General features: G+C 43.0%; 2 protein-coding genes across 7 annotated transcripts in view; both read right to left on the bottom strand.

Annotated features, from left to right (window-relative positions):
• LOC140633148 (uncharacterized) overlaps positions 1 to 7,594 on the bottom strand; it is an 87,413-nt gene extending 79,819 nt beyond the window's left edge. For 4 of the 6 annotated variants that reach the window (XM_072825453.1, XM_072825529.1, XM_072825370.1 and 1 more), the window contains exon 1: positions 7,461 to 7,594. The gene's annotated coding sequence lies outside the window, so the exon portion shown is untranslated. Of the gene's footprint in view, positions 1 to 1,606; positions 1,630 to 3,246; positions 3,367 to 7,460 lie in introns of those variants that run through there. The other 2 variants (XM_072825290.1, XM_072825218.1) reach the window with 2 other exon arrangements.
• Positions 1 to 26,886, bottom strand: part of LOC140606617 (uncharacterized) — a 32,441-nt gene that overhangs the window by 824 nt on the left and 4,731 nt on the right. The window contains 8 exon segments of the mRNA XM_072780326.1: positions 1 to 77; positions 79 to 136; positions 139 to 1,674; positions 3,247 to 3,373; positions 5,725 to 5,766; positions 7,461 to 7,587; positions 7,777 to 7,976; positions 24,556 to 26,000. Coding sequence (XP_072636427.1) covers positions 1 to 77; positions 79 to 136; positions 139 to 1,674; positions 3,247 to 3,373; positions 5,725 to 5,766; positions 7,461 to 7,587; positions 7,777 to 7,976; positions 24,556 to 26,000 — 3,612 coding nt within the window.

Genomic DNA, 26,886 nt, shown 5'->3' on the forward strand with positions numbered 1-26,886 from the left:
TCCCAGTGTAGAGTTTAGAGTGGTACCTAAAGGCTTCGCCATATTCTCTGCACCCATAAGTTTTTTTACCAGTGTAATTCTCTGGTTAATGGCTTGGAGTTTTATCTCAAGAATGCCCCACATTTATGGCACTCCTAGGTCTCTCTTCATTGTGGATTTTCTGGTGATGAACAAGATGGGACTTTCTAATAAAGGCCTTCCGACATTTGCTGCACTCATAGGGCCTTTCTCCGGTGTGGATTTTCTGATGCTCAACAAGTATATGTTTGTGGCTAAAGGCTTTCCCACATTCACTGCACTCATAGGGCCTCTCTCCAGTGTGATTCCTCCAATGTTTAATAAGGTTGGAGTTATACCGAAAGAATTTTCCACATACACTGCACTCATAAGGCCTTTCTCCAGTGTGAACTCTCTTATGTCTAATGAGTCTGCAGTGGTACCTAAAGGATTTCCCACATTCACTGCATTCATAAGGCCTCTCTCCCGTGTGATTCTGCCAATGTTTAATGAGCTTGGACTTGTACCTAAAAAATTCTCCACATAAGCTGCACTCATAAGGCCTTTCTCCAGTGTGAACTCTTTGATGTCTAATGAGTGTGGAGGTGTACCTAAAGAATTTCCCACATTCACTGCACTCATAAGGCCTTTCTCCAGTGTGAACTCTCTGGTGTTTAATGAGTGTGGAATTGTACCTAAAGAATTTTCCACATTCACTGCACTCATAAGGCTTTTCTGCAGTGTGAACTCTTTGATGTCTAATAAATGTGGAGCTGTACCTGAAAAATTTCCCACATTCGCTACATTTATAAGGTCTTTCTCCAGTGTGAACTCTCTTGTGTCGTATCAATCTGTAGTTGTACCTAAAGAACTTCCCACATTCTCTGCATTCATAAGGCCTTTCTCCAGTGTGGATTCTCTGATGTTTCATGAAGTTGGCATTATACTTAAAGAATTCCCCACATTTGTTACACTCATAAGGGCTTAATCCAGTGTGAATTCTCTGGTGACTAATGAGCGTGGAATTGTACCTAAAGACTTTCCCACATTCATTGCACTTAAAAGGCCTCTCTCCAGTGTGAATTTTCTGGTGCTGCACAAGGTGAAACTTTCTAATGAAGCCTATCCCGCATTTGCTGCATTCATAAGGTCTTCCTCCAGTGTGGATTTTCTGGTGTTCAAGCAGTATTTGTTTTTGGCTGAAGGCTTTCCCACACTGAGCGCACTTGTAGTCATTCTGTCCAGCTGCAAAGGCCTCCCCACACTCAGTGTCCCCATGTGGTTTCACTGCATTGTGATAGGCCAGGTGTTGGAGAAGGCCTGTGCTGCCCAGGAAAACCTTCCCACCTTTGCTGCACGTGAAGCTACTGTCTGCCTTGTGAACACTGTTGTTCATTGCAAAGGAACACCTCCCCTCTTCCCTTCTGGAAAATTTGTCTCCAATCTGCTCCTTCTGGTGCCAGTGCAGGTTTGCCCCACAAATGTATAGCTCTTGATCGGGGTACAGTCCATCATGCTCAGCCAAGCGCAAAAGGTCTTTCCATCCTGGGCCACATGCCTCGCAGGGCTGGGCCTCCTGGATGGATGGGCCTAGCTTTGGAGTCCTGACCTGTGATGCTCCTGAAGAAACACCTTGCTCTGAAGGTGCCTCCTCATCCTGGGCTCCATGCCAGCAACCTGGAAGCAGAGAAATGCTGGTAAAGTGCATGCTAACTCTGTTGGGGAAGAGGCAGCCTCATAGGAATCTGTGTCAGATACACCCACAGATGAGGCCATGGGCCTGCTGATGGGCAAGGGGGCCTAGAGACAGTGAGAGGAAGGCCTGCTGTGCAGAGCTCAGCCTGGCAAGTTTCCATGATGAGAGAGCCCTGACTCTGGGGAAGGACACAAGGGGTACCGTCTGGGACACCTGGGTGGCTCAGCAGTTTGGTGCCTGCCTTCAGCCCAGGGTGTGATCCTAGAGTCCCGGGATCAAGTTCCACATAGGGCTCCCTGCATGGAGCCTGCTTCTCCCTCTGCCTATGTCTCTTCCTCTCTCTCAGTGTTTCTCATGAATAAGTAAATAAAATCTTAAAAAAGAACAACAAGAGGTACTGTCTTAGTTCACTGGGGTTGCCACAATAAAATACCACAGACCACGTAGCTTATAGACAACAGAAATTTATTTCTCACAGTCCTGGAGGCCGGAATTCTGAGATCAGGGTGCCAGCAAGATGCCACAGGGTGAGGGCCCTCTTCTGTGCCATATCGACTTTTCACTGTGTCCTCCCATAATGGAAGGGGCTAGGGGGCTCTGTGGGGTCTCTTTTATAAGAGCATTAATCCCATTCATGACAGCTCTGCCCTCATGACCCCCACGGTGCAGAGGCACCATCTCCTAATACCACCATACTGGGAGTGAGACTTGAAACATGAATGGTGATGGGGTGGTGGGGCACAGGTATTTAAAACTGCAGGTTCTGTGTAGGGAGGAGAGGCAAGGTTTTCAAGGCACTCCCATGCAAAGGGCTATTGCTCCTGGTGACTGGTGAGCATAGTGTAGAAAACTGTAAACAGACCTAGAAACCCCTAACCACACACTATAGTGATAATGCAACTCAAGAACTACTTAAGGATGCAGGCAGGCCTCACAATATCCTAAGTATAGGTCAAACTTGGAGAGCCCTGCAAAGGGACCAGGACAACAGGATGAGGGGTGAAGCCCAATGGGTGTGAAATTGTGGCGGAAAGGGGATTAGTATTCAGAGTAGACATGAAAACGGAGAAGAAAAGGTAGAAATGAAGTGTGGCCCCGGGGCGCCTGGGTGGCTCAATTGGTTAAACAACTGCTTTCAGCTCAGGTCATGATCCTGGGATCCAGTCCCACATCAGGCTTCCTGCTCTGCTCAGGCAGGAACCAAGAAATGTCAGCAAGAGGAAGGGGGGAAGCCTGGGGCACCATGGTTCTGAGCATCTTGACTAAGTGACCCAACCAGAGACAAGCCAGGTCTGAGGGATCTCTCAGATAAACTTCAATATTTTTGACCTCTGAGCCCTATCTTGCAAATATTTAGGGCAGCAGGGATGGGACTCCTTGGGGAGAGTGCACACAGTACAATGCACACAGCCCAGTCCTGGCACCAGTAACACATATGCCGGGAAAGCAGGAAAGGAAGTATTACCCTTGGTCTTGTGGAAAGGACAGAGCTGCTCTTGGACAAAAGGGTAAGAAACAGAGTCCAACCTAGGACATGGGTGTGAGGGCCTTACCTAGGGAGGACAAAAGCGCAAAGTTCTCCATCATCACAGCATGGTACAACAATCTCTGAGCTTCATCAAGGAGGCCCCACTCTTCCTGGGAGAAATATATGGCCACGTCTTCAAAGACCACATGGCTCTGCCAAAATTGGAACATTTGGTTCATGAGTTGCTTCTTGTGTTAACTGTGTCTTATGGATTCTGTATTCATCTGACTGCCATTCATTAATTACAGGGCTAAACTAACAGCCAAATTTGTTTATATAACTCTCCCTTCCAGTCTGGTGCCCATACTCTGAACCATTTCCTCTACTAACTCACACACCAAGTCAACACTTTCCCTGTCCTAAATCAACCCAGGCCAGGTACAGATAACCAGACACATCCCTTCTACCCCAGGTACACTAACATTATATAAAATAGCCACCACTAAGCTTTTCACTCTACCCTTCCTGCATTTCTCCCAGAGTCCAATAAAGGCTCTGACATAAAGATTCCCTTTGCTGGTGTATATGCTCCTAACCAAATCCAGGGCTTCCCCATGTGGCCCTGTGTTACATGGTGTGCTCCCACCCTCTAGAGAAATAGAGTAAGAACCTTTTCTCAGTGTTATTGGTTTCTCCATGTCATCACTCACCCACCTCCTGTAGGTGCAATTATCAATATGCTTCTCTCTCAAGAGGCCCTTCAGTCCTTCCACACAGCCTTCCCTGCTCATCCTCCTCCCTGACTTCCCAATGTGGGAGCGTTACCAGCTGCCAGTGGCACTGCTGCCCACTCTCTCCTCATTCCCATTGATCACTGTGTCCAGAACACAGCATAAAACATGAGGAAAGGAGGGGCAGAAGACATCACCTAGGTTGTGGGCCTGACAATGTAGGGCGCTCCCTTTCTCCCACTAGCCACCTACCTGTGTGAGGACCTCACACACTCTCAGCCCTTTCTCCCTTCTATATACCAACTGTCCCATAAGCAGTCAGAACCTACCTCTCTCATCTGAAGCCCAGGTACACTTACCTCCCCACCCACATGCCCACTACACATGAGGTCTAGCAATGCTTCAAGCTAACTAGTTTCCCCCTCAACATCTATCTCATATGCCCTCCAGTCTCAGAAGACTCTCTCTCTCTCTCTCTCTCTCTCTCTCTCTCTCTCTCTCTCTCTCACACACACTCACACACACACACACACTCGGCTTCCTCAGCCTTGTGATGCCCATGACCATCACCCAGGCGCCCAATTAAGAAACCGAGTACTCAGGGCACCTGAGCAACTCCAGTCACTTAAGCATCCAACTCTTGGTTTCTTTTTTTTTCAACTCTTGGTTTCAACTCAGGTCATGATCTCATGGCTAGTGGGATCCAACCTCATTACAGGCTCTGCTCAGCAGGAGTCAGCTTGAGATTCTCTATGTTCCTCTGACCCTCTCCCCACTCACATGCGTGCTCTCTTTCTCAAATAAATAAATCTCTTAAATACAAACAAAAAACCCCAGTACTCAGGCCCTTCATTCCCATTCCTGCTCCTCTAATGGCATCGCCACCATGATCTAGAGATGCTGCCTCCTAAATCTGCTCCATAGTTTCATCCTAGCACACACCCAGTCGCTATGTTGTGGCTGTCTCCAATTTGAATCTATTCTTGGAACCCTAGGACTCTGTCTTGTGCCTACTTGATACCTCTCCTTGGAATCTCTGGGGCATTTGTGACATAGACAAAAACTAACTCTTCATGTTCCATCTGCAAATTCCTCATACCACTGACTTCCTCCATTTTTATTAGGAAGGATGGGTGCTTGAATAAGGCCAAAAATCTGGGGGCATCCCCGGTTCTTCCCTCCATCCCATCTCTCTTCTCCCTGAGTCTCAATATCATAAAGTATGAGTGGCTCTAGTTCAAAACCCATCCAGAAACCAACTACTCCTCTACCTCCATAGCCACCACTCCTGTGTAGCCACCACTACAACACTTACCTTTACTGCTACAAGAATTTCACTGATATCCCCCTGTCTGTCCTTAACTCTGCAGTCAAGGGGAACCTATTAAAATCTGAGTCAGCACCTTCCTCTTCTGTTTCTAACCTTCCCTACTTCCCACCAACCTCAGATTAGAGATCCAGAGCCCCAACCTGTCACTTGAAGTCTGATACCATACTCCTATCTAACCCCAAGGTGGCTCCCCATTCTCACCAGATATGAGAGACCAGCAGTCTCCTGAACATCCCAGCCAAGCCTCACCTACAAGCATGTGAATGTTCTGAATCCTGTGGCCAGGACTTCCGGCCACATCTTATAACATCAGTTGTTAAAAACATATACAATCTAAATGTAGGATCCTGGGCCTGGGGAAAGCACATGGTCTTCAGACTCGAGAGAGTGAGAAGGATAAGAGAAGTCTCAGGAAAGTACCACTCCCTGATATAGATATCAGGTGCCAAAACCACCTGTGTGACAACTGGGATGTTTGAAAGGTGGGACACCCTCCACTCACCTGCCCAGGGTCCATAAGCATCTCTGCCACCTCCATGGGACACTACGGGCAGAAGGAGACCATAAGAAACAGGTAACCATGGAAGGATCCCATGAGCTGAGCTGGACCAGCACCCCTACCCTGTCCGCCCTGGAGCAAAGTGATCTCAGCGTGACAGTCAAAGTTCAGTCCTCTAGAAAACAGTGCTGCCTCTTATCAGCTGTCACCCAGCGCTTCATTCCATGGGATTGACAGTTTTGTGTATATTTTCAGTGCAAATGAAGTGCTGGGATTTTGAAATCTGAGGTCTTTATTTTTACCACTTTAAGATTTCATAAGATACCATACATAAAACTTTACATATAAACAAAAACACTAAGAGGTAAATTAATGTCAAATTAATTATGAAGTGTTTACACACATTTAACTTGTTGAATAGGCTCATTTCTAATTGTTTACCTCTGTGTACATTTTAAAAGGGATATTGATTAATTAATATTTAAGACCACAAATTTTTTATACATTAAGTGAACGAGATCCTAGAAAAGGTTGCGCAGGCAGACAAGCAACTAGCACATATAGCAACAGGGTCTGTCTGTTACAGAACCCTCAAAAGGGAGCTTGTTGCAGGCCCTGGACTGGATAGCCGCTCATACCTCATGCACTGAAGGGTGGGAGTAAGGAAGCAGTCCCCTGTCATGGAGCCTGAGGCTCCATCAGCCTGGCTGACTTTTCCCTTGTTCCATAGTGAGTGGCCCTGAGGGTCAGCTGAGTCCCCAAGTGGAGAGTCAATACCAGCACAAAACACCAGTTCCACCAAAGGGAAGCTCCTCATCCCAACAACGTCTTCCTAAGGACATAGACAAAAGATCTCTCTTACAGCAGCTCTTTTCTGAAGCAGCAACAGGGATGCCAACACCTGGTTCCCATACCCTGCCCGCCATTTCTCAGCCCTCACCTCCCTTACCATCAGAAATCATCTGAAGACTCCCTCTTTGATGTGGTCCTCAGGCCAACCTCTGGTGCAGTCCACCCTCCACAACTCTGACAACACAGCCCCCTTCTCCGCCCTCCAGATCTCTACGTCCATATATTCACGTCATGTCTCCACCTGAGCTATCTTAGCATCAACACGTCCAAAATCAAGCTCAGGATTTCCGAATACCTGCTCCTTGGGCTCGCTTCCCCACCTCCATCTTTTCAGATGCTCGGGTCTTGACGTGGCCCTTCACTCCCTACTTTTGCTCACACGTGTATGTGATGCAGCAGGAAATACTGTCCGCTCATCGTGTCTCCCTCTCCCGCCAGCGCCCGGGTCCAGCCTCCACTACAACTCCTCCAGAGAGGCCTGCGGTGTCTCCTCAGCAATCTCCCCTCCCCGCCATTCCCCGTCCAGCTCTCCCCTACCCTAAACTTCTGACTCTAGGCAAGCCCCGCCCCTCCTCGCCTCCCTGCGACCTCCCACGGACCCTGGCTGCCCATGCCGCTGCTGCAGGAGACACTCCGCCTCGCCCTCTGTTTCCCGCATACACAGGGGGCACTGGTCCCCTCATCTCCCTGCCCGGACTCAGGAGCACCCGCCCCCCCCCCCGCACCGGCGGAACCGGGTCCCCACGCCGGGCCCCACCTCCCCCATCCCCGCCTCTAGGGCATGGCTGCGGGGAGCTGAGCGGACGCCCCTCCATCCGGGCTAAGGCGCTCGGGGCGGCGGGGCCAGCGGGGCCAGCGGCCTAAGGGTCCGAGGGTCCAGAACCCACCTGAGCCGGCTTCATCAGCGCGGCCTCCGCCTCCGACCAGTGGGAAGACGGAACGAGGAGCGGCGGGCAACCGGGAGGGGACGAGGGCCCTGGCAGCCGCTTTTGCGGCGGGTACGACGCCTCTCCTCACGCTCTTCCGCTTCGTCACCTCCGCCTCCGCCTCAGCCAAGCGCCTAGAAAGCCCTGAACCCCCGAGCCGGACAGCCACCAAACTGACGGGAAGGAACGCCGGAAGTCCCGCCTCCACACGATGCGCACTCAAGCATTCTTCTCTCAAGGCTTCATTGGCTCAGTCGCCGCCGCCACCGCCCCGCACCGCAGATTTATGGGTATCGTAGTTTCCGCTATCGCTACCAACTTCCGCAGAAGACGAAGGCCCTCCTCCTTACGTGGCGGGTGAAGGACCAGTCCAGGCCTCCGCAGGGGCTCTGGGAAATGGAGTTCCGTGGCTCCACAGGTGGTGTGGGGCCTCGCCTGTTCTTTAATGGGACTTACCCAGATTTCTTGGAGCTCAGTCTGGAAGTCACAGAAAGATTAGAGACCTGTTACTCCATATGCTTCGAAGCTTGATAGGTTCCCAAAGGCTATCAGATCCAAAGGGACACACCGTATCACGATGCCACCTCGACTCATAGCTGTCAACGACCTTGTCACTTTTCAAATGTAGACTGGATCTCTGGAGTTAGTTTTAACGAGTAGCATATTTGTCACAGGATAAGAAAGAAATGCTTCAGACAGAGCCATGGAGGAGAAGATATGATGGGGCACTGAAGTAGGTAGGGTGAACAACAAGCAGGATGAAGCTGTGCTGATTCCCAGGAAAACATCATTCATGCCTTCAGAGTCAGACAGTGATTGTGTTTGAACCACTGAGTGAGTAGTATTTCTTGAAACGCTACTACTACATACCTGAGGTATTTGTCAATTCCTTTAAAAATCTGAAATGTGAGGATCCCTGGGTGGCTCAGCGGTTTAGCGCCTGCCTCCGGCCCGAGGTGTGATCTTGAGGACCCGGGATCGAGTCCCACGTCGGGCTCCCTGCGTGGAGCCTGTGTCTCTGCCCCCCCCTCTCTCTCTCTCTCTCTTTCTCTCATGAATAAATGAATAAAATCTTTTTTAGAAATCTGAAAAGAACAGTGATCTGAGACATGCCATCTTCTGCCAGAATGGTGTGTGCTCCTTTCGTAGTTGGGGCACCTGTAAAAAGGGAGCATCCTGTTCTTGAGACAAAGGTTAGGGATCCACTACCTATCTCATATCCTTTCTGGGAAGGAGTTTATTGTTTCACTAAAATTCTAGCAACAGTGCCATCACAGGGAGTGGAAATTATCTGTGAAAAACATTTGTGAATTGGAAATTACTGACATGATCAGTTTTTCAGAGTGTAGCAGAAATACTTCTAAGGAAACATACATGTAGTACGTTAAAAAAAATTAAGAAAGGCTAAGATCTCAGTGAAGGTTGACAGACCATGAAATCTGAAAAGCAAGAGAATGAAGCTAAGCCTGTGGCTGTGCTTCAATCTGGGCCACACTCATGTTTTTTTCTCCAAAATGAGATTTTTTTTTTTATACTTGACAATGTGGCCAGTAACTGCTTGGAGGGATAGAGACAATATTTTGAAAGACTTGCCTAAAAGGTGAAATGAACAGGCAAACTGTGCTGTGGTATGTATTTACTGATCTAAATAATGTGGTGTATACCTACTGGGTTTCAGGCACAATAGCGGGTGCATAGGACACATTGGGGATAGGGTTGCCAGCTGCTCTCTGTATTTAGGACTGTCCTGTGTTTGTCTATTAAACATTCATTTATCTGAAGGCCAAACTAATAGTCAAAGATGTGTACTTCTCTCTTGAAAGTCAGTTTCACAGACTTGCAAAACTCCTATTACAAATAACGGGGATTCCTGGATGGCTCAGCGGTTTAGCGCCTGCCTTCGGCCCAGGGCGTGATCCTGGAGTCCCGGGATCGAGTCCCACGTTGGCCTTCTTGCGTGGAGCCTGCTTCTCCCTCTGCCTGTGTCTCTGCCTCTCTCTCTGTGTCTCTCACGAATAAATAAATAAAATATTTTAAAAAATACCTCAAGAACAAACCCTAATGTGTGTTTTGCTTCCTGCCGAATAGGGCATGTCTCTACCTAGGTACTTCCTGACACTTTAGTCATAAAGGCACTCATTTCCTCCTCCCATGCCCTCCTTCTTGCGTGTGACATGGTTTCATGTGGACCTCTGTGGTGTGCTTGGTCTCTTATTTCCAGGATTTGAAAATTTAGCCAAGTTACCTCATGGTATCATTGTCTCGGTATCCACTTTGTTTGGCCAAGCCGCCTGCAGGGACCTTACACTGACAAGTCATACCCTTTCATGGAACCACATGTCCTACATAACAGCCCAAAGAGCCACAAACAAATGTAAGTTCCTGATAGGACTTTCCAAAGACCCTTGTAATTAATTGTCCACAGCCTCCCAGCACCTTTGCCTTATGTTCACCCTTACATAAGACCTTCTTGGAAACAAAAAAAAAAAAAAAAAAAAAAGGACCTTCATGGAGCTTATCAAAACTCAGCTCTTTTTGGTTTGAACTGATCACCTGGGGCCACCTGTGTGGCTAAATCACTTAAACCTCTGTCTCTTGATCTCAGCTCAGGTCTTGATATTAGGGTCATGGGTTCAAGCCCCATAAAGAAAAATGAGTTGACCAATCTGACTTCAGCTGGGAAACCCAAAAGCACTCAACCCATGGACCCTAGTAAAGGCATGTGCACTGGGTCCTGCCTTTCTTTCTGCCTGCACTTTTGCCTTGATGTCCCTGTGTGGCCCCTGGAAGTGTGCCATGTACTTCCTCCAAGACCTGTTGAGTATACACTTCTCTATTTCAACTTCTCTCATGGTCTGTCATTGAACTGTGATCTGATCCACCATCAGGCACCTGGGATCATGAGCAGCTGAAGGCAGATGCTTACCTGGCTGAGCAACCCAGGTGCCCCTCCTTATGATATTTTTAATTTCTGTAGGGTCAGTAATATTTCTTCATTGCAGATTTTCTTAATTTCTCTTATTTTCTTCTTTTTTAAAAAAGCTTTTATTCATTTATTTGAGGACCTTAGTGCTGTACGAAGCAAATGTTAATTTACCACTCATAACACAGGAAACTGTTGAGTAGCACAATTTTCCTCTTAATGGCATTGACCTCTCCATGTTCACCCAGTCACCTTTATAAATCAAGACATGGTCACAATTCAAGGACACGTCCTGTGTTTAATGATTTGGTCCTGATTCCTAGAATGACTTACAGAATACCCTATATACCCTGTATTACAGCTTTTTACAATATATTGCAGAAAAGTCAGCAGTTAGGGACTTAATTACTAGGACCTTCCCTAATTTTTGCCCAAACTTCCTACTTAGGAGCAACCAGAGAGTGCTAAATATGTACACTTAACAGATCACACAAGATTCCCACTTTTATTTAGCTTCCCCTGCTACTTCCTCATGCCAGCATTCTACAATCAAGGCATACCTGAAACCTTACCTTTTTTCTGTTATAAAGCATTCCCACTCCTCTGTTTGCCTTTGAGTCTCTGCCAAATTCAGGAGAGGGGGAACACATAGACTTTATTTATAAAGATTAACAAAACTCAAGCAGGAAAACACTACAAAAATTGATGAAAATAAAAAGCTGGTTCTTTCAAAAAATTAATGAAATTGACAGCTTTAGTTTAGGTAGGTCAAGAAAATAAGAGGAGAGGGGCGCATGAGTGGCTCAGTTAAGTATCTGACTCTTGGTTTTGGCTCAGGTCATGATCTCAGGGTTGTGGGATTGAGCCCCACTTTGAGCTCCATGCCCCACATTAGAGTCTGCTTAAGATTCTCTGCCTCTCCCTCTCCCCTCCCTCCACTCTCTCTCTCAAATAAATGAATAAAAGCTTAAAAAAGAAAATAAGAGAAATTAAGAAAATTGGGAATGAAGGGGAAATATCATTACTGACCTTACAGAAATTAAAAGTATCATGAGGAGGGGCACCTGGGTGGCTCAGCCAGTTAAGCATCTGCCTTCAGCTGCTCATGATCCCAGGGTGCTGCGATGGAGCCCCACGTGGGGTTCCCTGATCAGCTGGGAGCCTGCTTCTCCCTCTTCCTCTGCCCCTCCCCTCTGCTTGTGCTCTCTCTCTCAAATAATTAAATAAAATCCTTTTTTTTTTAAGTATCAAAAGGAAATATTATGGGCAACTTTACCACCAAATTTAAACAATTTCGATGAAATATACAAATTCCTTAAAAGACACAAATTATTAAAATTGATAGAAGAAGAAAATCTACAGGGCAGTCGGTTTAGCGGTTTAGCGCCGCCTTCAGCCCAGGGCGTGATCCTGGAGACCTAGGATTCAGTCCCGCATCAAGGCTCCTTGCATGGCGCCTGCTTCTCCCTCTGCCTGTGTCTCTGCCTCTCTCTCTGTGTCTCTCATGAATAAATAAATAAAATCCTTTTTTTTTATAAGAAAATCTACAGAGAAATACACTAATAATAATTGGACATCTTCCCACAAGAAAATCCCAAGCCCAGCTGCCTTCAGTAAGGAATTCTACCTACCATTTAAAACAAATGTCACTAGTTTTCACAAAATCTTCCAGAATAGAAAGAAGGAATATTCCCCCATCCATTCTATGAGGTTAAGATTCTTTTGATCAAAAAGTGATATACAGAAAATATACAAAAACTACAGGCCAGGGCAGCCCCGGTGGCCCAACGGTTTGGTACTGCCTTCAGCCCGGGGTGTGATCCTCGAGACCCTGGATCAAGTCCTGCGTCGGGCTCCCTGCATGGAGCCTGCTTCTCCCTCTGCCTGTGTCTCTGCCTCTCTCTCTCTCTCTCTCTCTCTCTCTCTCTCTCTCTGTGTGTGTGTGTGGGTGTCTGTCATAAATAAATAAAAATAAAATCTTAAAAAAACCCTACAAGCCAATTAACCCTTACTTATATATATAAAATACACACAAATTACCAGAAAATTTAGGGCACTTGAGTGGCTCTCTTAGTTGAGCAACCAACTCTTGGTTTTGGCTCAGGTCATGATCTCGTGGGTCATGAAATCAAGCCCTCTGTCCAGTTGCATACTCAGCAAGGAGTCTACTTGAAAATTCTCTCCTTCTGCCCCTCCTCCCACTTGCACTCCCTCTCCCTCTCTTTTAAATAAATAAATAAATAAATAAATAAATAAATAAATAAATAAATAATCTTTTTAAAAAAACTTTTTAAATTTATCAGAAAATCTGATTCTTCAACACATATGAAGGATAATACATCATAAGGAAGGGGATTAGTCCCAGGACTACAAGACTGATATAAGTCAGTCTCCCTACCATACCAGAAACATATGTTTTGGAATCAAGTTTGAATCAGATCTCAAGCTGGAAGATGCTTTGTGGTGAAGATTAACAGATCAGTATATCCAACTCCCCATGGGAATTGCTGCAGAGACTCTTGCTGCAAAACATAGAGAAGACTGTGACAAGTACGCCCTGTAGTCCCAGTAGGGGTAGAAAGCTGCTAATGATGCTGGCTACTTTAATAATGAGATGGCACCAACTGAGGTGAAGGCTAAGAAGGGGAAAGACACAGTAGATGAGCATGCTCAGCCTCTAACAACCCTGGATCAGTTAAATAAACTTCCCCCAGTATTCAAGAAAGAAATTGTGACTGCAGGGAACGCATCAAGGGTATCTGATGGCGCTGGAGCTGTTAATCATAGATAGTGAAGATGCTATTACACACACACACACACACACACACACAACTTCACATCACTGGCAAGAATTGTGGGCTATTTCGTGTCTGGATGTCCCTCTATCATGGGTATTGGTCCTATCTCTGCTATCAACGGGGAACTGAAGAAAACAGGATGGAGTCTTAAGGACTGGATTTGGTAGAGGTGAATGAAGCTTTTGCTCCTCAGTACTTAGCAGTTGAGAAGAGTTTGGATCTTGACCCAAGTAAAACCAATGTGAATGGCGGAGCCATTGCTTTGGGTCATCCTCTGGGAGGATCTGGAACAAGAACTATGGCACACCTGGTTTATGAATTAAGGATTGGGGCAGGAAATACACCACTATATCGGAGGCGGCCAAGGCATTGCTGTTGTCATTGAGAGCACAGCCTGAGGGGTAGGTGGCCCACCAAGGCCCCCTGGTACTGTGCTGGGCCAGACCACAGCAAAGCAGGTGATCTTCAGAGCAGCTGTGAACCTTGATGTGCTCTCTACTGCAAGTGGCTGAGTGGGATTAAGGGATAAGGAGGCAAAGATGTATTTCTCGTGAATGAATAAGTATATAAGTTCTCCAAAATTTGTACAAAATATGATGTATTTCTGCACAAAAAAACAAACTACAGAGGCCTTAAAAGAAGTTGTATTCTCTTGCCATATAATTACCATTCATACCTTAGGTAATATGATTGCAAGATAATGGAATAAATAATACTTAAGAAAAAATTGGTTTCAGCTCAGGTCATGACCTCACGTTCCTGGGATTGAGCCCCACTATCCTGGTCTGGGCTCAGCGGGAGTCTGTTTGGATATACTCTCCTTTTGCCCCTCCACCTGTTCATGCTCTCTCTCTCTCTCTCTTAAGTAATAAATAAAATATTTTTTAAAAGACAAAAAAAGAGGAAGAAACCCTAAAACCCCACCACAGGATCATCCCAACAGATGTACAGAAATTGAAACTGAGAGCCCAGAAATAGGTCAACACAAATATCATCCACTTACCTCTGACAAAGAAGCAAAGGCAATTAAATGGACAAAGGACAATCTTTTTAAAGTATGGTGCTAGAAGTGAAAAACCACAAGTAAAAAAAAAATGAATCTATATATAGAATTTACACTTTTCACAAAATTTCATTCAAAATGTATTATAGATCTAAATGTAAAATACAAAATTGTAAGACCCCTAGAAAATAACAGAGGGGAAAATCTATGTAACCTTATGTTTGGTGGTAAATTTTGAGATACAACACAAAAATCACAATTTATCAATAAAAATGGGATAAGATGCAGCTGATTAAAATTAAAAAATATCTTCTCTGCAAAAGACAAAGTTAGGAGAATATAAAAATGTACAACATATGTCATTAGAAAAATTAGATAAAAAACAACAGATTTCAAAAAATGAGATACCACTACCTACTTGAATGACTAAAATCTAAAATAATGACAGGGACACCTGGGTAGCACAGTTGGTTAAGCACCTGACTCTTGGTTTCAGCTCAGGTTGTGATCTCAGGGTCCTGGGATCAAATCCCGTCGGGCTCTATGCTCAATGCAGAGTTTGATTGCAATTCTCTCTCCCACTCCCTCTGCCTCTCCCACTTATGCTCTCTCTCTCTCCAAAATAAACAAATCTTTAAAAAAAAGACTAAAATAATGACAATATTTTTTTTCTCAAATAATGACAATATTAATAACTGGCAAGGATGTTAAGCAACAAAAACTCTTATTTCATGGAAAATAAAAATAGTATAGCACTTCTTAAATGAATTGGAAAGTTTCTTACATAACTAAATATACTGTTACCATGGAATGCAGTAACCATGCATGTGCCCAAATGAGCTGAGAAGTTATGTCCACACAATATTGCTATATGGGTGTACAACAGGTTTATGCATAATTCCCAAAACTTAGAAACAATCAAGATATCTTTACCTAGGAGAATGAATAAAAAAATCTTGGTACATTCATACAAACAATATTATTCAGTGATTAAAAGAAATATGCTATGCTTTGAAAAGACACAGAGGAAACAAGTGCATAATACTAAATGAAAGAAGCCAACTGGAAAAGGCTATGTAGCAGATGATTCCAATTGTAGGACATTCCAGAAAAGCCAAAACTACTGATAGTAAAAAGATCAGTGGTTATAGAGTGAATAGGCAACCTAAGGAATGGGGAAAAATATTTATAAGCTCTATATCTGCTACAGATTTAATCTCTAAAATATATAAAATATAAAATATATAATTTACTCCTACAACTCAGTAAAGGACACACACACACACACACACACACAACAAAAAACAAAGCAAAAACTAGGGGCGCATGGGTGGCTCAGTCAGTTGAGCATTCAACTCTCAGTGTCTGCTGGGGTCATGATCTCAGGGTCATGAGATCAAGCCCTGAGTCAGGCTCCATGCTGTGTGTGGAGCCTGCTTAAGATTCTCTCTACTTTTCCCTCTGCCCCTTCCCATTTGCTCATGCGCATTCTCTCTCTTTCTCCCATTAGAAACAAAACAAAGCAAACCCTAACAACCTGACTTTTAAAATGGGCAAATGACTTCATAAACCTTTCTCCCAAGATAAACATATGGCCAACCGGTATATGAGAAAATGTTCATGGTCACTAATCATCAGTGAAATGCAAATCAAAACCCCAATGAAATATCACTTCACACCTGACAGGACAACCATATCAGAAAAGCAAAATACAAGTCTTGCCAATGATGTGAGAAACTAGAACCCTTTCACACTGTTGGTGGGAATGCAAAGTGGTACAGCTGCTATGGAATACATCATGGATATTCCTTTAAAACACCAAAAATAGAACTACCATTTGATCCAGTAATACTATTTCCAGGTACATACCCAAAAGAAATGAAATCAGGACCTGGAATAGATATTAGCAGTTCCATGTTCACTGCAGCCCTGTTCATGATAGCTAACATGTGGAAACAAACCAAATGCTCATCAACAGATGAATGGATGATGAAAACATGATATATACAAATTATATTATTCAATCTTTTTATAAAAGATTTTATTTTTTTATTTGAGAGACACACAGAGAGAGGCAGAGACACAGACAGAGGGAGAAGCTGGCTCCTTGCAGGGAGCCCAATTCAGGATTCGATCCCGGAACTGGGATCACACCCTGAGCCAAAGGCAGCTGCTCAACCAGGATCACGCCCTGAGCCAAAGGCAGCTGCTCAACCGCTAAGCCACCCAGATGTCCCTATACAAATACCTTTGAAGGGAAGTTTTATCATTTAATGCCAACTCTTCAGAAGACTCACAAAAATTGACACATACATTTTGGTTAATTGCTATTTTATATACACACAAAGTAGACAGCATAACCTCCTTGCCTTTTCATTGTGTTGTTTCCATGGCTGTGAAGAAACTTTTTAGTTTGATATAGTCCCAGTTGATTAGTTTTGTTTCCTGTGCTTTGATGTTAATTTAAAAAAATTATTTCTAATGTCAATGTCAGGGAGCTTTCCTTTTCTGTTCTTCTAGCTTTACTGTTTCAGGTCTTATGCATTTTTCCAACACCATTTATTAAAGAGACTATCCTTTCCCCCATTGTATATTCTTGATGCCTTTGCCAAAAAATTAGTTGCCTTTATTTGTGGGTTTATTTCCTGCCTTTCTCTTCTGTTCCATTGATCTATGTGTCTGTTTTGATGGCAGTACTGTATGTGTTTCATTAATATAACTTTGTAGTGTAGTTTGAAGAGAGGGCATTTGATGCCTCCAGCTTTGTTCTCCTTAAGATTGAGCTAGTCAGGGCAGCCCCGGTGGCTCAGCGGTTTAGCGCCACCTGCAGCCCAGGGTGTAATCCTGGAGACCCGGGATGGAGGGTCTCCCTGCATGGAGCCTGCTTCTCTCTCTGCCTGTGTCTCTGCCTCTCTCTCTCTCTCTCTCTCTCTCTGAATAAATAAATAAATAAATCTTTAATTTTTTAAATTTATTTATGATAGTCACACAGAGAGAGAGAGAGAGAGAGAGAGGCAGAGATACAGGCAGAGGGAGAAGCAGGCTCCATGCACTGGGAGCCCGACGTGGGATTCGATCCCGGGTCTCCAGGATCGCGCCCTGGGCCAAAGGCAGGCGCCAAACCGCTGCACCACCCAGGGATCCCAATAAATAAATCTTAAAAAAAAAAAAAAAAAAAAGATTGAGCTAGTCAGTGTCTTTTGTGGTTCCATATAAACCTTAGACTTTTTTTCTATTTCTGTGAAAAGATGTCATTGGAATTTTGATAGGGATTGCATTCAATCTGTAGATTACTTCGGGTAGAATGGACATCTTAATATCATTAATTCTTCCAATCAATGAACATGGGATATCTTCCCATTTATTTGTGTCTCTGATTTTTTTCATCAATGTTTTATAGTTTTCAGTCTTTAAATCTTTCACTTCTTTGGTTAAATTTTTTTTAATTTTTAATTTTATTTATTTATGATAGTCACACACAGAGAGAGAGAGAGAGAGAGAGGGAGAGAGAGAGAGGCAGAGACACAGGCAGAGGGAGAAGCAGGCTCCATGCAGCGGGAGCCCGACGTGGGATTTGATCCCAGCTCTCCAGGATCACGCCCCGGGCCAAAGGCAGGCGCCAAACCGCTGCGCCACCCAGGGATCCCATTTCTTTGGTTAAATTTATTCTGAAGTATTTTATTCTCTTTGTGGCTATTGTCAAGAGGATTGTTTTACTAATGTCTTTTCCAGATAGTCTGTAGAAATGCAAAACTGATTTTTATATGTTGATTTTGTATTCTAAAACTTTACTGAATTCATTTATTAGTTTTTACAGTTTGTTTTGGTATAGCCTGTCATCTTTTCTACATATAAGAACAGTTTATCTGCAAACAGACATTATTTCTTCCTTTCCATTTTGAATACCTTTCAATTATTTTTCTTACCCAATTGCTCTGGCTAGGACTTCCAGTACTACGTTGAATAAAAGTGGAGAGAGTGGGTACCCTTGTTCATAATCTTAGAGGAAAAGATTTTGGCTTTTCAATATTGAGTATGATGTTAGCTATGTGCTTTTCATATATGCCTTTTATTATGTTAAGGTATACTCAATTTGTTACAAACTTTTTATCATGAACAGGTGTTGAAGTTTGTCAAATGCTTTTTCTGCATTGAGATGATTATATGATTTTTATCCTTTAATGTGGAATATTACATTTACTGTTTTGCATAAATTGAGACATTCTTGTATCCCAGGGGTAAATCCAATTTCAATAGTGTAAAACTTTTAGGGTGCTGAATGTGGTTTGCTAGCATTCCTTTGAGGATATTTGCATTTATGTGTATTAGTCTCCAAATATTTAAAGTGATTTTTAAAAAAGATTTTATTTATTCATGAGAGAGAGAAAGAGGCAAAGACATAGGCAGAGGGAGAAGCTGGCTCCATGCAGGGAGCCCGATGCGGGACTTGATCCTGGAACCCCGTGATCATGGCCTGGGCTGAAGGCAGACGCTTAACCGCTGAGTCACCCAGGCGTCCCCAAATATTTAAAGTTAAGAGAAAGTTCTGCCTGAATTGTTGAATTGCTACATTGTACACCCGAAACTAGTAAACACTCTATGTTAACTACACTGGAATTAAAATTTTCAAAAATTGAAGACAAGAGAGTTCTGTCTGGAAGTGGAAGATCGAAGTGGGTGTTGTTACCAGCAGTGTTGGGTTGTGCCCAGTGTTGGGTTTAATAAACCCAGTGTTGGGTTTATTCTTGCCAGTTTCAACTGTATTCAAGAGACAAAAACTAAGGCCTGAACTCAATCCCATCCCAGCATGTGACTGGACAAATACATCCTAGTGGCCCATGGCCTTACAGGAAGAATTTTAGGTACCTGAAAAGTAAAAGCATTATAAAGTTTCCTGTATAAATTTAAAATAGTTTGATTAAAATAAAGTATGCATATAAATTTTATTCAAAACTGAAAAAGACAACAGTAAAGTCATATTAAGTAATGAGGATTTCGGGCAGCCCAGGTGGCTCAGCAGTTTAGCACCTGCCTTGGCCCAGGGCGTGATCCTGGAATCTCAAGATCGAGTCCCGCGTCGGGCTCCCTGCGTGGAGCCTGCTTCTCCCTCTGCCTGTGTCTCTGCCTCTCTCTGTGTCTCTCAAGAATACATAAATAAATAAAATCTTTAAAAAAGATAAGTAATGAGGATTTCAATTCAAAATAACAAAACACAAAATATGTGAAAAATAGAGTTGTTGGGATGAATAACAATGGACACAACTAGCTATGAATTAAGAAGAGGATGCTTTAGGGGATCCCTGGGTGGCTCAGCGGTTTGGCGCCTACCTTTGGTCCAGGGTGTGATCCTGGAGTCCCGGGATCAAGTCCCACATAAGGCTCCATGCATGGAGCCTGCTTCTCCCTCTGCCTGTGTCTCTGCCTCTCTCTCTCTCTCTCTCTCTGTCTGTGTCTCTCATGAATAAATAAATAAAATATTAAAAAAAAAAGAGGATGCTTTAAAAACCTTAAAACATTTTTAAAAAAATAAGGGACAAAACAAAAATAAGGGACATGAACATAGAATCTATGAATAAGGAAAATTTAGTGAGACAGAAATACTTAGAACAGAATAACTCATAACTAGTCACATTAAAATACTTTATCACAGAATAAGGAAAATCTTGCAAGTTGACAATAGGAAAAAATAAATCACTTTAGAACAATCAGATCAAGCCATGAATTTTGGTCAGAACAGTGGGTGCAGGTCTAGAAAAATAGCTCTTAAAAATGAAGAAACAATAACCTTTAATTCAATCATTTTTCTATGCAATATATTCAGCCAAAATGTCCAAAACTAAGCTATTATGCTAAATAAGTCACAAAAGGATAAATGTATCATTCCTTTTATATGAGGTCCTTAGAGTAGTCAAATTCAGAGTAGAAACTAGGCTTCCAGGAGTTGGGAGAGTGAAGTTGGGAAAATCGTGTTTAATGATAGAAAAATATGTTCAGTTGGAGGGAAGATGAAGTTCTGAAGATGGATGGTGCTGTACCTAACCGTATGTGATGGTTGATTTTGTGGGTCTACTGGGCTAGACCATGGCATCCAGATATTTGTTGAGACATTATTCTGGATGTTTCTTTCAAGTGTTTTTTTTTTATTAACATTTAAATAAGTAGACTTTGAGTAAAACAGATTATCCTCAATTATGAGAGCAGGTTTCATCCACTCAAAGGAATTAATAGAAAGCAGTAACCTAAATAAACCAGAAGGAATTCTGTCTGCTGACTGCTTTGGGCTTGCCCTGTAATTCTTCCCTGAGTCTCCAGTCCACCCACCAGGTTACCCTGAAGATTTTGGGCTTGCTAAGCCAACATACTCATGTCACCCAATACTTTAAAATAAATCTCTCTATATACATATGTATATGTACATGCACACACTAGTGTGGTCCTGCTTTTCCTGCATAATTCTAATATGCAACAGAACTGAATGCTTAAAAGTGATTAATGCTTACAAGCATTACAAGTGAATGCTTACAGTGATTTTATCACTATAAAAACAATGAACTATTTAAAACGTTTCTAAGAAATTTTATGATGCAAAAACAAACCTTGAAGACACTAAAAAAAAAGTGTTCAAGTAAAAAGAGGAAATTCTAGAACAATGCTTTGGTAGATATTTGGGTAGAAGGCAGGTGGTTCATAAAGTTTTATTGGCAATCACTTCATATGTAGCTGAGCTTAAATTTGACTTAGCTTAAACTTCACGTTCTTACTTTACTCTTTGCTCAGTCATTGTCTACACTTAAAAGTACTTTGTTTAAATGTGATATAGTTCTAATACTCAAATACATAATTGCTTATTCTTGGGAGTACCAAAACTTTTTTGTTGGTGTTTCTTATTATAACATTATAGTCAAATGGAGAGTTCTTATCAAATTCCCCAAATCCCATGAGATAATTTTATAGTTTTGTATAATTATTCACAACCACACAAATTGATAGATTATTTTATGTCCTAAAGAGAATTTACTTGCTGTAGTAGAATCTATTAGCAGGCGAGATCAAGGGAAATTATACATTAAGTTAGGGAAGTGTTGGGACGCCTGGGTGGCTCAGCAGTTGAGCGTCTGCCTTCAGCCCAGGGCCTGATCCTGGAGACCCAGGATTGAGTCCCACGTCAGGCTCCCTGCATGGAACCTGCTTCTCCCTCTGCCTGTGTCTCTGCCTCTCTTTCTCTGTGTCTTTCATGAATAAATAAAATCTCAACAACAACAAAAAATGTTAGGGAAGTGTCAAAAAAGAAGCAAAGTGAGAGTTCACCATTCCACTGAGGGATCTGCCTGCATGGAAGGGGGGCAGGTCCATAAGTAAATCAATTGCTATATTTTTTAGCTTTAACATGAATCCCTTGAAACTTAGTTTAGCCCTACTAAAATATATTCTCATACAAGATTACATGATAGCAAATATCTAGACAAGAAATGGACTGGAAAATAGACTCAAGGGAGACAGTGTGCAACTGCTTCATGGTGATTTTCGTTTGCTATTTTGTGAAGATTTATATTTAAGAAAGACACCAACTCCTTTCCTAGTCCTAAATCTTGAAGAAATCTATCAAAGCAATGAAAAGGACTATGGAATAGTATATATGAAAACAAGGGATGTATACAGAATATATACAATATTATCAAAATTGAATGAGATGGCAGTCCTCAAAATGTGGTCTTGTGCACAGTAACAACAGTATCAACTGGGAACTTGTTAGAAATGTGAATTCTCCTCTCAACTTTTTTTAAGATTTTATTTATTTCTTCATGAGAGAGAGAGAGAGAGGCAGAGACATAGGCAGAGGGAGAAGCAGGCTCCATGCAGGAAGCGCAATGTGGGACTCGATCCCGGGACTCCGGAATCACACCCTGGGCCAAAGGCAGATGCTCAACCGCTGAGCCATCTAGATGTCCCCTCCTTCCAACTTCTGACTCAATGAGAACCTCTGGGGGTAGAACCCAGCTATCTGTGTTCATGGGATTCTGATGGAAGCTAAAATTTGAGAAGTACAGCAAAAGAAAACCAAAAATAATGTAAGAACATTGGACATAAGAAAAATATTTGAGCTTAAAGTTTTGGTGCTAACACTTCAGTGTATCCTGAAAATTTTGAGTTAACAAATGATTCTTATCTCCCAGAGCAATACCAATTCTTTATATGAAAGAAAGGGAGGGGGATAGAGCAGTATTTCTGGCAATGGCCAAAAGGTGGAAACAACTGACATATCTATTGACAGATGAATGGATCACAAGGTTTAAATATATATACAATGAAATATTATGCAGTTTTACAAAAGAAGGAAAGTCTCATACATATTATTACAACATGAATGAACCCTACAAATGTTCTTAAATGAGCCAGACACCAAAGGACAAATATTGTAGGATTTCACATACATGACGTATCTAGAATATGAAAATTCACAGAAACAGAAAGTATAATACAGATTACAAAAGCTGAAGATGGGGAACTGTTTACTCTGTAGAGTTTCTACTTGGAATGATAAACAACTTCTGGAAATAGTGGTGATGGTAATATGACATTGTGAATGTATGTAAGGCCATTACATTTTACATTGAGAAATAGTTGAAAGGGTGAATTTTATGTTAAATATATTTTATAATGTTAAGAGAAAACTGTCGGGGCACCTGGGTGGCTCAGTCAGTTGAGCATCTGACTCCTGATTTCAGCTCAGGTCATAACTGAACCCTGTGCTGGGCTCTCCGCTCAGTGGAGAGCTGCTTGAGATTCTCTCTTTATCACTCCCACTGCCCCTCCTTCTGCTCTCTCTCTAAAATAAATCTTTTTTTTTTTTTTTTTTTTTTAAGATTTTTATTTGAGAGAGAGAGCACCAACAGGGGGAGCAGCAGAGGGAGAGGGAGAAGCAGGCTCCTTGCTGAGGAGGGAGACTGATCCAGGGCTCAATCCCAGGACCCAGGGGTCATGACCTGTGCCAAAGGCAGAAGCTTAACTGACTGAGCCACCCAGATGACCTAAATAAATAAATCTTTAAAAAAAACCCAAGGTTACTAAAAACAAGGAAATTGTCACAACCATGAGGAGTTTAAGGAGACATGAGGGCTAAATGTAATATAATATCCCAGAAGGGATCCTGAACGGAAAATGGATTTGGTAAAAAACTAAGGAAATCTCAGTCAAGCATGACTTTTGTTATTAATAATGTGTGAATATTCATTTATCAATTGCATGAAACATACTATATTGGTATAACGTGTTAACAGTAGGGAAAACGGGGGATGGGGTAAATGAGAACTCCCTGTAGTATCTTAGTAATTTTTCTCTAAGTCTAAAATTAACTGTCAAACAAAACAAAACAAAATAATAAAATAAAATAAAATTAAATTAAATTAAATTAACTATTGAAATAATTAGATAATAAAGAAGTAAAATTCGGACACTTTGCCAAAAAAAGCAATAAAGTACATAAAAAGATGGTATCGCTAGTTATTATGGAAATGCAGATTAAAATAAGACTATGACACACTTTTTAAAATTTTAAAACCACTGGCTATACCTATCATCAACAAAGATATGTTCCACACAAATTTCTTTTTTTTTAAAAAATTTATTTATTATAGTCACAGAGAGAGAGAGAGAAAGAGGCAGAGACACAGGCAGAGGGAGAAGCAGGCTCCATGCACCAGGAGCCCGATGTGGGACTCGATCCCGGGTCTCCAGGATTGCGCCCTGGGCCAAAGGCAAGCGCCAAACCGCTGCGCCACCCAGGGATCCCTAAAGATATGTTCCAAATGGGATTCTTACATACAGCTGGTGGGAGTATAAAATGGCACCTTAACACTGGAAATCAATTTGGCCATTTCTTAAAACGTTAAATATTCATCTCTAGCAACACTCCATCCTCAGGTATGTATGAATGTTCACAGTGGTCCTGGCAATAGGTAAACACTAGAAACAACCTACATGTCTATTAATAGATAAACATATTGTGGTATATACAGTCACTGGAATACCACTCAGCAATAAAAAGGAATGAACACAATAGGGATAAATCCCAAGATAGCCATGCAAGGATATACTTTAGGATTTCATTTATGTAAAAATAGAATGAAAAGCAGCCATACAAAAGTATACTGTAGGATTCCAAACACAAAAATTAAAGAAATGCAAATTAGTGTAAAATGACATAAATCACCAGATTCGCCCACATTCACTGCACTCATAAGGCATTTCACCATTGTTGCAAATTCAACAGAGTTTATTGAGGCCAGTTGTAAGTAAAGATGTCCCTATATTTGCAGTTCTCATAAGGACTCACAGCAGTGTGAACTCTCTGTTGTGTAACGAGACTGGAGTTGTACCACAAAAACTTCCCACATTAGCTGCAATAATAAGGCCTTTCTCTTCTGTGATTTGTCTGACGTCTAATGAATGTGGAGTTGCAACTAAAGGATTTCCTACATTGTTGCACCCATCAGGCCTTTCTCCAGTGTGAGTTCTCTGGTGTCTAATGAGTGTGAAGCGGTACCTAAAGAATTTCCCACATTTGTCACATTCATAAGGCCTTTCTCCACTGTGAACTCTCTGATGAATAATGAGTGAGGAGCCGTCCATAAAGAATTTCCCACATTCTCTGCACTCATAAGCCCTTACTCCAGTGTGGATTTTCTGGTGCTCTACAAGTTTATGTTTGCGGCTGAAAGCTTTCCCACATTCAGCGCACTTGTAAGGTCTCTCTCCAGTGTGGATTTTCTGGTGTTCAACAACTTTGTCTTTGCGGCTGAAGGCTTTCCCACATTCTCTGCACTCATAAGGCTTTTCACCACTGTGGATTTTCTGATGCTCAACAAGTTTATGTTTGCGGGTGAAAGCTTTTCCACATTCACTGCACTCATACGGCCTTTCACCAGTGTGAACTCTCTGATGTCTAATGAGTGTAGAACGATTCCTAAAAAATTTTCCACATTCACTGCAGCCATAAGGTCTTTCTCCTGTGTGGATTTTCTGGTGACCAACAAGTTGGGATAGTCTAAGGAAACCCTTCCCACATTGGCTACACTCAAAAGGCCTCAGCCTGGTGTGAATACCCCGATGGTCACTGAGGCCAGGTATCTGTGTAAAGAATCCTCTACATTTTGGATTCTCATAAAGCTGATCTTCATCGTGGCCTATCTCGTGCTGATGGAGGTGGGACTTTCTAAGGAAGGCCTTCTCACATTCTCTTTGCTCATAAAGCTTTCCTCCAGTGTGAATTTTCTCATGTTTAACAAACATATGTTTATGACTGAAGGTTTTCCTACATCGCGTACACTTGTAGTAATTCTGTTCATTTTGAAAGGCTTCTCCACCTGCCATGTCCCAGTGTGGCTTTTCTACAACATGAAGAACCTGTTCTTGCAGGAGGCCTGAGCTGGCTGGGAAGTGCTTCCCATCTTCCCTGCATGTAAACGTCATTCCTGTCATGTGACCTCTGTAGTTCTTCCCAAGTGAAGACCTCCCCTCATCACTTTTGGAAAGTTTCTCTCTAATTTGATGCTTTTGGTTCTGGTAAGGCTTTTCCCCACAAGTATACAGGCCTAGCCCAGGGTGTGTTCCATCATGCTCAGCCAAGTGCAAAAGGTCTTTCAAGAGCAGGCCACATGTCTCACAGGGCTGGGCGTCCTGGATGGATGGGCCTGGCTTCGGAGTCCTGACCTGTGATGTTCCTGCAGAAACACCTTGTTCTGAAGGTGCCCCCTCATCCTGGGCTCTGTGCAAACAACCTGGAAGCAGAGAAATGCTGGTAAAGTGCACATTGACTCTTTGAGGAGACAGTCCCATAGGAATGTCAGACACACCCAGGGACAAGGCCATGGGCCTGCTGACGGGCAAGGGGGTCTGGAGATGGTGAGAGGAAGGCCTGCTGTGCAGAGCTCAGCCTGGCAAGCTCCCATGATGAGAGAGCCCTGACTCTGGGGAAGGACCTGAAGGTGGGGGAAGTGCAGGGATGAGAAGCAGGCTCCTCAACTCCCTCCCCTGCCAATGACTTTCAACAAGGCCATAGCTGCCGGTGACTAGTGAGCACTGATACAAGACTGGGTCCAGACACAGGAGTGTGTGATTGCAACACAGCAGCTGGTGTTCAAAGACTATTTAAAAAATATATCCAGCCATCAAGATACCTTAGAGTAGGTCATATATCAAGTGTACTGCAAAGGGAACAAGAAGGGAAGGATGACAGAGGAAAGCCACAAAAGTGGGGGAGCTGGGGAATACAAGTTTAGAAATGACGATAGGAAAAAAAAAAAAGGTAGCAATTTGGTATGACTACTGTCCCTGGCATCATATAATGCTGAATCCAGCTTGGACAATACACCCATTCCCAGCTATCAAGCCCCAGGGCCATTTCTTATTGCCATTGATGGGGAGATGTCCACACTGTTAGGCACCCAGGCTTCTCCCACTTCCTCAAGATGAGCATTTACATGGGACCTGAAACAGGCCAACCTAGGTGAAACATAGGAAAAGGGAGTAGACGGCATGCCCCCAGAGTGATCCAACACACAACATCCCACATTCTAAAACCAAAAGAACTTCAGAGGAGGATCTTGCAGAATCAGTGATCTCTATAAATAGAGACCACGTTGGTGGCTGAAATTTCTGGCACAG

This window comes from Canis lupus, chromosome 1, assembly GCF_048164855.1.
Source record: "Canis lupus baileyi chromosome 1, mCanLup2.hap1, whole genome shotgun sequence".
Lineage (NCBI taxonomy): Eukaryota > Metazoa > Chordata > Mammalia > Carnivora > Canidae > Canis > Canis lupus.